Below are 12683 nucleotides of genomic sequence, written 5' to 3'. Positions count from 1 at the left end.
CCCACTGTACCCACATCTAGGTGCCCCCCTTCATCCCTAAGGGCTATGGTAGTGGTGTACAGTTGTGGGGAGTGGGGTTGTGGGGATTGGGGGGGCACAACACACAAGGTAAGAGAGCTATGCACCCTGGGAGCTTTTTCTGAAGTCCACTGCAGTGTCCCCTAGGGTGCCCAGTTGGTGTCCTGGCATGTCAGAGGGACCAGTGCACTACGAATGCTGGCTCTTCCCACGACCAAATGGTTTCAATTTGGTTGTTACTGAGATGGGCATCCTTGGTTTCCATTATCGCCGAAAATTAGGGACGACCATCTCTAAGGTCGACCTAAATGTAGAGATTTGGGCGTCCCAGACTGTATTATCAAAACGAAAGATGGATGCCCATCTTGTTTGGATAATACGGGTTTCCCCGCCTCTTCGCGGGGATGTCCTGCGAAGACGTCCTCAGGAAAACTTGGGCACCCCGTTCAATTATTCCCCTTCCTGTCATTCTGAAAACAGATCTAGCCCTGGGTGTTTTTATTTTGTTTCATTCTGGCAGAAAAACATCCAAAATAGTTGCTGAGTCATTGTGAGCAGACCAGAGAGGGAATTAGGAATAAGTTCAATAGTACTTTAGAGCACCTACAAGATACATTTGTCTTTAGTGGGTCTTCATGAGGGCTTTTTTCAGGGCCTCTTTTAACTCTCTGCTTCTCAAACTATAAATCAGAGGGTTTAGCAGTGGGAGAGTGACTATATACATTGCGATAGGTAACTTGTTTGGATCTGCAGTATCCATTGCCCCAGGGCTCATATACACTCCTATGATAGTCCCATATGCCAGAAGAATGACTGTAAGGTGGGAAGAACAGGTGGAGAATGCCTTTCTTTTGCCCTTTGAAGAGCGGATTTTCAGGATGGTGGAAATGATAAACACATAGGATGTCAGGGTTAGGAGAAATGGCATGAAGATTTCAAATAACCCTAGTATATAATTCATAGTTTGAATTATTGAGGTATCTGAGCAAGAAAGCTTCACCACTGCTGCAATTTCACAGAAGAAGTGATTTATTACATTAGAGTCACAAAAGTAAACTGGGATATAACAATATGGTGTGGCAGTGGATCTAACAAACCTACTACCCATGAGGCAGCTATTAGAACAGCACACACCCTCTTATTCATGATGTTGAGATAACGCAAGGGGTTGCATATTGCAATGTAACGGTCATATGACATGGCAGTGAGAAGAGAAAATTCTGTACCTATGCATATCACATAGCAGTACATCTGTAGAAAGCATCCCCCAAAAGATATGTCATAGTTCTTAGCCAGCAGAATTGCCAACATTTTTGGCACAATGGTAGTCAAAGAACAGATATCTAAGGCAGAAAGGTTGGCCAGGAAGAAATACATGGGGATGTGGAGGTGTCGATCAGCACATACTATGTAGATAACGAGGAGGTTCCCCAACATAGCCATCAGGTAGAGGAATGAGAAGAGAATGAAGAGATGAAGCTGCAGCTCTGGAAACTCAGGGAACCCAAGAATCAGGAATTCTGTCACACTGGAATGATTCATCATTTCACTGTTTTAAAGCTTCAAGGAAGAAGAAGAGACAGACTGAAGGAAAACAGATAGAAATTAGGAATCAATGTGACCAAACATATCACTAAATACTCCAAAAACACTGATGAACTAAACCAGATCAACTAAGAACAAATGCATGTAAAACATGTTTTTTATAATTCTGTAGAGGTCAGCTTTGATAGTGTCACTGAGCTGTCTGGGTTGTGAATGTACATGAATTCAGGCTTCGATCTTGATATATTTGCTATACCATCTAGGTTTAAAACATCTATTATCTCAGCAGAATGATCAGTGTCATCCTGATCTCCCTTCATGTCCATCAATATTTAAAGCAACTAACAGCTTGTTACTGAGCGAGCAATTCTTTAAGGGAACATCTGTATTTACGTGCCCCAATGCCATTCAATGAATGTCTATTCTACAATACCAGATTCCAATGTGTAATACTAGGATAACCCAGTATCGATGTGCCTTACATTTAAGTGTCCACAATTACACCAGCAATAGATCTGGCTGAACTATGATAATTTGAAAATGGTAAGGACGTGTGTAACTGGGCACCACGTATTAGGCATTCTGTTTGCACACAATGACCACCAATTTTTGGTACCAAAATGCTCTTATAGAATACATGCCAAGTCAGTCGTGAAAATATATATCAGATGCCTAAGGAAGATCCACTACAAGTATTAATGTTTCTAAAAGGGGGGACAGAGAGTTCAGTATAGGCTGAACATACAGCCGAGTTAAATTTCAGTGAGACTAACCACAACAATGGCTCTATACATCATGGATACTCTCTATGAATGCACCCGTTAATTTAATTATATTTTATTTTTCTTCACTTCTTAATAGAAAATAATTCAAATCAAAACAAAAGGATGTTCAATAGGCATCCATATACTCAAGAGGAGTCACCTATCAAGGGAAAATGCTTATCTTCTTGAAGGCTTGATACCAACAATGCATAAGTTCATACACGTAACCAGAGCACTGGAATAAGGAGCAAACAAGAGCAGACTTACGTTAAATCAATGAGTCGCTATTCCATGGAATGTTCCAAACATCCACTACAAGCATAATACACAACTGTCATGCCAAACGTTTATGAATTTTGCGTGCAACATGTCCCTATGAACCAACCATATCTATGCCTCTTGCATTTATTCATGATGTCGCTTATGCTCAAGCTTAAGTAATAGTGTTTAATGCACCTGTATGCAATAGCTCTATCTCAGCATTAATGCATATAAACAGTGCATCAGTCCTGGTATCTTGTAATAGAATTTTATAGCGTTATCTCCTATATTGTGTAAGAAGGAGACATGTCTATGTCCCACCAATGAGTTTGCCCCCTTCCATACACCCTCTTGCATTAATGCATTATTCCACTTATGCACACTGTTACAGAATAGGATTTAGGTGCCCTACTTGCATCTTCCCAAGCTAGAATTCAGCAAATTTAGATGCATACGGGTCTGTAAAGGAAGGATCTCAGTTACAGAATGGTCCTATATGTGTTAAATGATTGTCCCATTATTAGTCCTTGACTGCTTGGATATTTAGTTCCAGTATGGAGATAGCTGCTGGCATTGAAATTCTGGGCACAATTCAGCCTACTAAATATTTTCATGCATTTTTACTTACTTCCTCAGTCTTGTAAGCATGCGAGTCTACCTGGCTGATCTCACTTCTAATTATGCACAACAATCCCACCATCATCCAATCCCTCCCCCTCCCCATCAAAACTGTATTTGCAAGAAAATTCAAGCTTACCTCTTGTAGGCTCATATCAAGAGTTTCTCAGGACCCGATGATGACTTAGCGCAGAAATTATCTATATCCAGTAGGTTATATATCCTTCGGCCTTACATCATACCAAGAATACAAGTACATTGAGCCAACACAGCATTTTCAATCTGTGTCTGAGGAATGATCACACTGGGGAGAATCAGCATAGGTTCCAATCTTTCACTTTCCTGAACAAGGGTTTCTGCATCTATGCAAGAATATCCTGATGCTATGTGAAGTCATCACAGTCCTAAACAGGTCTATTGGGATCTGCTCCCTGGGCAGGTAGACCATGATGTGTTTTTCAGAATCTTAAAAATTTAAATGTTTTTATTATTCTGTTAAAATACACAAATACTAATAAAAATAAAGATGATAAAAAATTATAATATCCCTCTGATTCCTGTACAGTTCATTAGGTTAAACCAAATTAATATGTGGCTAGAACTCAGATGTTTTTGTTATGTGTGACTGGCAAATAGCAGAAAAACAGAGGAAACAAGTAAAAAAAAAAAAAAAACTATCAAATGATTTCTAACTCAAAAGTTATAAACTGATCTCTATGTATAGATCAGTGAGAACTAATGAGACTTATATCTCAACTGCCATTCAATGAGTGTGAAAAGGGTAACAATAGCCAGAGCTTTACACATTAATATGTTGGTCCTGCCAGAACACGAGTCCATCTGGCACTGCTCTGACCTCTGGTGAATCAAGTGGCCGGTGCCAACATAGTGCATGGATCAGTTGTAATCCACAGGGTGCAGGGAGGGTTGTATTCCACAAAGCTCTGCACTTCTCCCCAAAATCCTCTGCGCCTTGCAGTGTGTGGGTTTGTAATCCACAGGGTACAGGGAGAGCTGTAATCCACAATGCTCTGCAATTCTCCCCAAAATCCTCTGCGCCTTGCAGTGTGTGGGTTTGTAATCCACAGGGTACAGGGAGAGCTGTAATCCACAATGCTCTGTAATTCTCCCCAAAATCCTCTGCGCCTTGCAGTGTGTGGGTTTGTAATCCACATGGTACAGGGAGAGCTGTAATCCACAATGCTCTGTAATTCTCCCCAAAATCCTCTGCGCCATGCAGTGTGGGTTTGTAATCCACAGGGTACAGGGAGAGCTGTAATCCACAATGCTCTGTAATTCTCCCCAAAATCCTCTGCGCCTTGCAGTGTGGGTTTGTAATCCACAGGGTACAGGGAGAGCTGTAATCCACAATGCTCTGTAATTCTCCCCAAAATCCTCTGCGCCTTGCAGTGTGGGTTTGTAATCCACAGGGTACAGGGAGAGCTGTAATCCACAATGCTCTGTAATTCTCCCCAAAATCCTCTGCGCCTTTCAGTGTGGGTTTGTAATCCACAGGGTACAGGGAGAGCTGTAATCCACAATGCTCTGTAATTCTCCCCAAAATCCTCTGCGCCTTGCAGTGTGTGGGTTTGTAATCCACAGGGTACAGGGAGAGCTGTAATCCACAATGCTCTGTAATTCTCCCCAAAATCCTCTGCGCCTTGCAGTGTGGGTTTGTAATCCACAGGGTACAGGGAGAGCTGTAATCCACAATGCTCTGTAATTCTCCCCAAAATCCTCTGCGCCTTGCAGTGTGGGTTTGTAATCCACAGGGTACAGGGAGAGCTGTAATCCACAATGCTCTGTAATTCTCCCCAAAATCCTCTGCGCCTTGCAGTGTGGGTTTGTAATCCACAGGGTACAGGGAGAGCTGTAATCCACAATGCTCTGTAATTCTCCCCAAAATCCTCTGCGCCTTGCAGTGTGTGTGTTTGTAATCCACAGGGTACAGGGAGAGCTGTAATCCACAATGCTCTGTAATTCTCCCCAAAATCCTCTGCGCCTTGCAGTGTGGGTTTGTAATCCACAGGGTACAGGGAGAGCTGTAATCCACAATGCTCTGTAATTCTCCCCAAAATCCTCTGCGCCTTGCAGTGTGGGTTTGTAATCCACAGGGTACAGGGAGAGCTGTAATCCACAATGCTCTGTAATTCTCCCCAAAATCCTCTGCGCCTTGCAGTGTGGGTTTGTAATCCACAGGGTACAGGGAGAGCTGTAATCCACAATGCTCTGTAATTCTCCCCAAAATCCTCTGCGCCTTGCAGTCTTCTACTCAGGCAACACCCGGGGGTCAAATATGCCTCCTCTCCTTCCCTGGCTTTAGCCCCCCTCAAACACCCAGCTCCAACCTAGGCAGCTGCCTGGTCCTGCTGCTCAGGCATCGATCTCTTCCGGGAACCCTCCCCAGCTGCCCTCCCCTAGTTTTTGCCACTGCCTGTGACAATAGTTCCACAGTGGGGAGAATCTCTCAGCGTTTCCCCGAGTCCTCACTAGATTCCAAACTGTATCAAACTTAGAGACTGAGGCAGTCCCTTCTCCCAGTCTGCCTTTCTCTTCCCTCCCTCCCTTCAGCCCCTGTAAGGGAAACAGAGTAGCTGTGCTCTTTCACCCCCCTTTCTTCCAGGTTCCTCCACCTTGGTCCAGTTAAAGAGCACACTTGCTTCTAAACAGAAAAGAAACAGTCCTCTGGGTTTCCCTTGTTTTCCTTTAACACAGTCACAATCCAGCTTGTTCAGCTTCAACTTTGCTTCACTCACTTCCTACTAGCAGGTTAGGTAATGTAAGGGTCCCACCCTTTCTCTGTCAGCACCAACTCCTGACCACCTCCCACTTGACCCAGGTTGAAACCTTCATTTATTAATTCACTGCTCACATAGCCACCTTTTCCCTCCCTTCATTAGGCCAGAGAACCAAGCTGCTGTCAGCCATTTTAGCTCTCTACCTTTAACTGTAGCCAAAGCAGAAATGTCCATAGGCTTCTCTCAAATGCTTCCCTCTCTCTCTCTCTCCACCGGTTGCCAATCCATAGACTCATCTACAATCCTCTCCTCCAGCTGTCCATCATCCACCTGATTAATCCTTCCCAGACCCTCCTCCCTCCCCTTAGCATTCTGGGACTGGTAGTGTGGATAACTCTTCCTGGCTCTACCCTGTATCTCCCTCAAGGGCTGCTGGGAATTGTAGTCCTTGGGTCTCACTGTTTTCTCTGAGGAAGGTGACCAGCTGCTTTCTCTGACCTGTTTGATCCTTGGGGACCGGAATCTACGGGCTTTGCCCTCCTGTGTGGGTTTAGGACACCCTAAAGGAGACCTTCTCCCTCCTGCCTTAGCTGTTTCCCACTCCATGCCCCCGTACTCTTCACACAGTACAACAAGGTTTGAATGAATTTGGCTCTCAGGGCCGGACGCAGCGTAAGATGTTGCCTGAGGTGGAGCTAACATGCCGCCCTCCCCAGGCTGAGATGCCGCCCCCCCCCCCCCTCGTCATGGTGACATTCCAAACCCAACAGCGGCAGTGATTCCTATATACTGCCCTGCTGCCATTGGCATACGCCTCTACCTTTCACTGCGGCTGCCTGAGCGAACAAGGAATTTACTTCAGGCGGCCGCAGTAGAGGGAACAGGCGGGGTGCCGGAAGCAGCAGTAGGGCAGTGTATGGAATTGCAGCTGCTGCCTGGTTTGGAATGTGACTGTGATGAGGTAAAACATTGTAAAGTCGCCCCCCACCCCCACGGAGATGGAACTCCTGAAGAGTGCTGCCTGAGGCCCCCACCTCAGGTGGCCTAATGGTCAGACCACACCTATAGGCACTCAGCTCTTCTGAGATCCCCTGCTGCAAAGTAATAAGTCAAGAGAAGTGCATTGATGATTCAAAAGCTTGTGTTTATTTGCAGAGTTACTTTACAAAATCCAAAGATTCAAATAGCAACTGACCATATAGCAGACTTTTCCAAGATAACTTCTCAGTATCAGTATGTGCTGAGCACAGAGTTAAGATAACTGGTTAAACATATAATTTATTTTTAACAGAACAGTCATGTTAGAGACCCAAAACAAGCCCAGCTTTTACCACATAAAAGAGAATCATTTTATGAAGCAATTTGCACACATAAAGCGTATTTCCAATTGGAAAATGACTGATATAGGTGCTCAATTTCAAAGGACATAGTCATACAGAGTTACCTGAATGGGCATTTTCAATATGATGTCCAAATCTGAGTTTGAATGTTTTGCAGAAAACCTGAAAAACATCTTTCTTTTTTGTTCAGTTATTTCCTAGATATATTATGTTTAGTGCTTCTATCTTTTTGGACCATTTTAGAAAAAAAAGGTCCAACTGAAAAAGACACAAAATCAAGTCCTTGGGACATAGGAGGAGGAGCCAGCATTCTCAGGGCCCCTTTTACTAAGCCACGTAAGGCTGCGCCAAAATGAACTTACCACCTGACTACCATGTGGCTCTTCTGGTAATTTCATTTTGGGCGCTGGTCTGCTAGGCGCGTCCTAAAAATATATTATTTTTTGGGACACACATAGCAGATGCCCACCAAGTGGCATCTGACGCACGTAGGTCCTTTACCACTAGGTCTTTGGCTGGCGATAAGATCAGAGACCCAAAATGGGCACGTGGCAATTTTGATTTTGCCACACCTGCATTTTCGAGGAAAATATTTTTAAATGATATTTTTGGTAGGTGTGCTGAAAACGAATTCTGTGCGCACCCAAAACCCGAGCCTACACTACCGCAGGCCACTTTTTGCTATGACTTAGTAAAAGGGGCCCTTAGTAGCCTTGGCACAAAGACATCCCAGCAAAGCAGTGGAGCACCCTAGGGGACCACTGCAGTGGACTTCAAATAAAAGGTCCCAGGTACACATCTCACTATTATCCCTTTATATTTTATGGTGAGCCCACCAAAACCTACCAAAACCCCACTGTACTCAACTTTACACCCCTACAATAGCCCTTGTGAATGTAAATGTCAACCTATATTTGGGTACAGTAGGTTTCTGGTGGGTTTTGGAGGGCTCATACTTTCCACCACTAGTATAACAGTTAGAGTGGGTTAGGGTCCTGGTTCCGTTTTCTACAGTGCACTGCAATGACCACTCGGCTACTCCAGGGACCTACTTGCTGCTGTAATAGGACTGGCCATAACATCTGAAGCTGTCATAGAGGCTGGTACGTACTGTTTCATTTACATCTCCCTCCACTCTCTATCTCAGTTGGTAACACCCTCATCGTCCTCGTCTCATCTGCCCGCAACCTCGGTGTCATCTTTGACTCCTCCCTCTCCTTCTCTGCGCATATCCAGCAGATAGCCAAGACCTGTCGCTTCTTCCTCTATAACATTAGCAAAATTCGCCCTTTCCTCTCTGAGCACACCACCCGAACTCTCATTCACTCTCTCATTACCTCTCGCCTTGACTACTGCAACCTACTCCTCACTGGTCTCCCACTTAGCCATCTATCCCCCCTCCAATCCGTTCAGAACTCTGCTGCACGTCTTATGTTCCGCCTGGACCGATATACTCATATCATCCCTCTCCTCACTTCACTGGCTTCCAATCAGGTACCGCATACAGTTCAAGCTTCTGCTACTAACCTACAAATGCACTCGATCTGCAGCCCCTCCCTACCTCTCTACCCTCATCTCCCCTTACGTTCCTACCCGTAACCTCCGCTCTCAAGACAAATCCCTCCGTTCAGTACCCTTCTCCACCACCGCCAACTCCAGGCTCCGCCCTTTCTGCCTCACCCCATGCTTGGAACAAACTCCCTGAGCCCATACGCCAGGCCCCCTCCCTGCCCATCTTCAAATCATTGCTCAAAACCCACCTCTTCAATGTCGCCTTCGGCACTTAACCACTACACCTCTACTCAGGAAATCTAGACTGCCCCAACTTGACATTTCATCCTTTAGATTGTAAGCTCCTTTGAGCAGGGACCGTCCTTCCTTGTTAATTTGTACAGCGCTGCGTAACCCTAGTAGTGCTCTAGAAATGTTAAGTAGTAGTAGTAGTAGGTGGTCAGAGACCACTGGGTGAGTATGGGGGGGGGGGGGTCATACCTTAATCCCTCTATTGATTATCTAGTGATTCAGGGCACCTTTTAATGATGTGGAGGCGCATAATCGATAGGGCACCCAAGTTTTCCTGAGGGCATCCTTGCAGGACGTTCCCGCAAAGGGGCGGGGAAACCCGTATTATCGAAACAAGATGGGCGGCCATCTTTCGTTTCGATAATACGGTCGGGGACGCTCAAATCTCCACATTTAGGTCAACCTTAGAGATGGTCAACATAAATGTTGAGATGGTCGTCCCGGTTTTTGGCCATAATAAGTAGAGGAGTGTGGTAGCCGTGTTAGTCCACTCTTAAGGTTTTCAATAGAAATCAAACAAAATAAAACATGGAAAAGAAAATAAGATGATACCTTTTTTATTGGACATAACTTAATACATTTCTTGATTAGCTTTCGAAGGTTGCCCTTCTTCGTCAGATCGGAATAATAGAATAATAATAATAATAATAATAATAGAAGAATAATAATAGAATAATAGAAACCCAAGACGCCCATCTCAAAAATGACCAAATCCAACTCATTTGGTCTTGGGAGGAGCCAGCATTTGTAGTGCACTGGTCCCCCTGACATGCCAGGACACCAACTGGGCACCCTATGGGGCACTGCAGTGGACTAACTGATGCACTAACTGAAAGGAAAAAGCCCTTCCCTTCCGATCCCTTAGCAATTCGGAAAGGAACGGGCATGCATGAAGGAAATCGCATGCAAATGAGCTGCTCGCTGTTAGCTCATTTGCACATGATTTCCTTCCTAAGAAGGGGAAGCCAGTGCTGAGCAGCCAGGCGTTATGCGTGGCTGCTCTGCGCATGCCAAAGATGGTTTCATACACGCAGACAAGCTGCGTATATAATAGCCATCTACAACCTTAAAAAAAAACACAAGTCCAGGTGAAAATGTCCAAGTGCTCATCAGGGACATATTTTTGCAGTTGAGGACATCCAAAACGTGGATGTTTCTGTGAGAAGGATGTCCTGTGCCTCTGACACCCCCTTTATTTATTTATTTGGATTTTGAATCACATGTAGCAGCAGTGGGATTTGAACTGGCCACCTCTGGATTGCAAGACCAGTGCTCTAACCTCTAGGCCAGTCTTCCACTCCACTCAATTGAAGTTTGGCTGTCATGTTCAAAATGTCTGAAAGAAGGACGTTGACGCCTTTGCTATGCCTCAGTTGACACTCCCCCCCCCCCCCCCCCCCCCCCCCCCCCCCCCCGGGACCAGCAAACTGCTGCGATGGACCTGAGTATGATATTTGAGGCTGGCAAAAAAAGTTGTTTTTTTTCAAGGTGGGAGGGGTTTAGTCACCACTGGGGGAGTCAGGGGAGGTCATCCCCGATTCCCTCCGGTGGTCATCTGGTCAGTTCGGGCACCTTTTTGAGGCTTGGTCGTAAGACAAAATGGACCAAGTAAAGTCGGCCAAGTGCTCGAGGACACCCATTTGTTAGGCACGCCCCAGTCCTGCCGTCGCTACACCTCCGACACGCCCCCGGGAACTTTGGTCATCCCCGCCACAAGGAAACAGTTGGGGGCGCCCAAAATCGGCTTTCGATTATGCCGATTTGGGCGAACCTGAGAGAAGGAAGCCCATCTCCAGATTTGTGTCGAAAGATGGGTTCCCTTCTCTTTCGAAAATAAGCCTGTCATTCTGAAAACAGATATAGCCCAAAAAGTCTTAGTTATAGTCCTGGATGTTTTTATTTTGTTTCATTCTGGCGGTAAAACATTCAAAATGGTTGATGAGTCATTGTGAGCAGACCAGTGAGGGGATTAGGAATAACAACAATAGTACTTTAGAGCACCTGCTATCATGGTCAGGGAAAGATACATTTGTCTTTAGTGGGTCTTCATGAGGGCTTTTTTCAGGGCCACTTTTAACTCTCTGCTTCTCAAACTATAAATCAGAGGGTTCAGCAGTGGGAGAGTGACTATATACATTGCGATAGGTAACTTGTTTGGTTCTGCAGTATCCATTGACCCAGGGTTAATATACACTCCTATGATAGTCCCATATGCCAAAAGAATGACAGTAAGGTGGGATGAACAGGTGGAGAAGGCCTTGCTTTTGCCCTTTGACGAGCGGATTTTCAGGATGGTGGAAATGATAAACACGTAGGATGTCAGGGTTAGGAGAAATGGAATGAAGGCTACAAATAACCCAAATATATAATTCATAGTTTGAATTATTGAGGTATCTGAGCAAGAAAGTTTCACCACTGCTGCAACTTCACAGAAGAAGTGATTTATTAGATTAGAGTCGCAAAACGGAAACTGGGATATAACAATATGGTGTGGCAATGGATCTAAGAAACCTACTACCCATGAGGCAGCTACTAGAACAGCACATGCCCTCTCATTCATGATGTTGAGGTAACGCAAGGGGTTGTATATTGCAATGTAGCGGTCATATGACATGGCAGTGAGAAGAGCAAATTCTGTACCTATGCATATCGCATAGCAGTACATCTGTAGAAAGCATCCCCAAAAAGATATGTCATAGTTCTTAGCCAGCAGAATTGCCAACATTTTTGGCACAATCGCAGTCAAAGAGCAGATGTCTAAGACAGACAGGTTGGCCAGGAAGAAATACATGGGGATGTGGAGGTGTTGATCAGCACATACTATGTAGATAACGAGTAGGTTCCCCAATACAGCCATCAGGTAGAGGAATGAGAAGAGAATGAAGAGGGGGAGCTGCAGCTCTGGAAACTCTGGAAACCCAAGAATCAGGAATTCTGTCACACTGGAATGATTTACCATTTCACTGTTTTAGAGCTTCAAGGAAGAAGAAGAGACAGAATGAAGGAAAACAGATAGAAATTAGGAATCAATGTGATCAAACATATCACTAAATACTCCAAAAACACAGTTGATCCAGTAATCCAAATCAACTAAGAACAAATGTAAGTAAAACATGTCTTTGATAATTCTGTACAGGTCAACTTTGATAGTGTCACTGAGCTGTCTGGGTTGTGAATGTACATGAATTCAGGCTTTGATCTTGATATATTTGCTATACCATCTAGGTTTAAACCATCTATTATCTCAGCAGAATGATCAGTGTCATCCTGATCTCCCTTCATGTCCATCAATATTTAAAGCAACTAACAGCTTGTTACTGAGTGAGCAATTCTTTAAGGGAACATCTGTATTTACGTGCCCCAATGCCAGTCAATGAATGTCTATTCTACAATACCAGATTCTAATGTGTAATACTAGGATAACCCAGTATCGATGTGCCTTACATTTAAGTGTCCACAATTACACCAGCAATAGATCTGGCTGAACTGTGATGATTTGAAAATGGTAAGGACGTGTGTAACTGGGCACCATGTATTAGGCATTCTGTTTGCACACAATGAGGCATATTTTCAAAGCACTTAGCCTTCCAAAGTTC

The 12683-nt window shown here is 44.5% G+C and overlaps 1 protein-coding gene and 1 pseudogene across 1 annotated transcript; both read right to left on the bottom strand.

Annotated features, from left to right (window-relative positions):
* Nucleotides 1-640: 640 nt before the first annotated feature.
* On the bottom strand, nucleotides 641-1560 carry LOC115457030 (annotated as a pseudogene).
* Nucleotides 1561-11122: 9562 nt separating this feature from the next.
* Nucleotides 11123-12046, bottom strand: LOC115457029 (olfactory receptor 5V1-like). Its single transcript, XM_030186453.1, has one exon. It carries the CDS (start codon nucleotides 12044-12046, stop codon nucleotides 11123-11125), a length of 924 nt encoding a protein of 307 aa, XP_030042313.1.
* Between the last annotated feature and the right edge of the window lie 637 nt (nucleotides 12047-12683).

Source organism: Microcaecilia unicolor, chromosome 14 (assembly GCF_901765095.1).
Source record: "Microcaecilia unicolor chromosome 14, aMicUni1.1, whole genome shotgun sequence".
Lineage (NCBI taxonomy): Eukaryota > Metazoa > Chordata > Amphibia > Gymnophiona > Siphonopidae > Microcaecilia > Microcaecilia unicolor.
The sequence above is the reverse complement of the archived record's forward strand: the minus strand, read 5'-3'. Positions and strand labels throughout refer to the sequence as shown.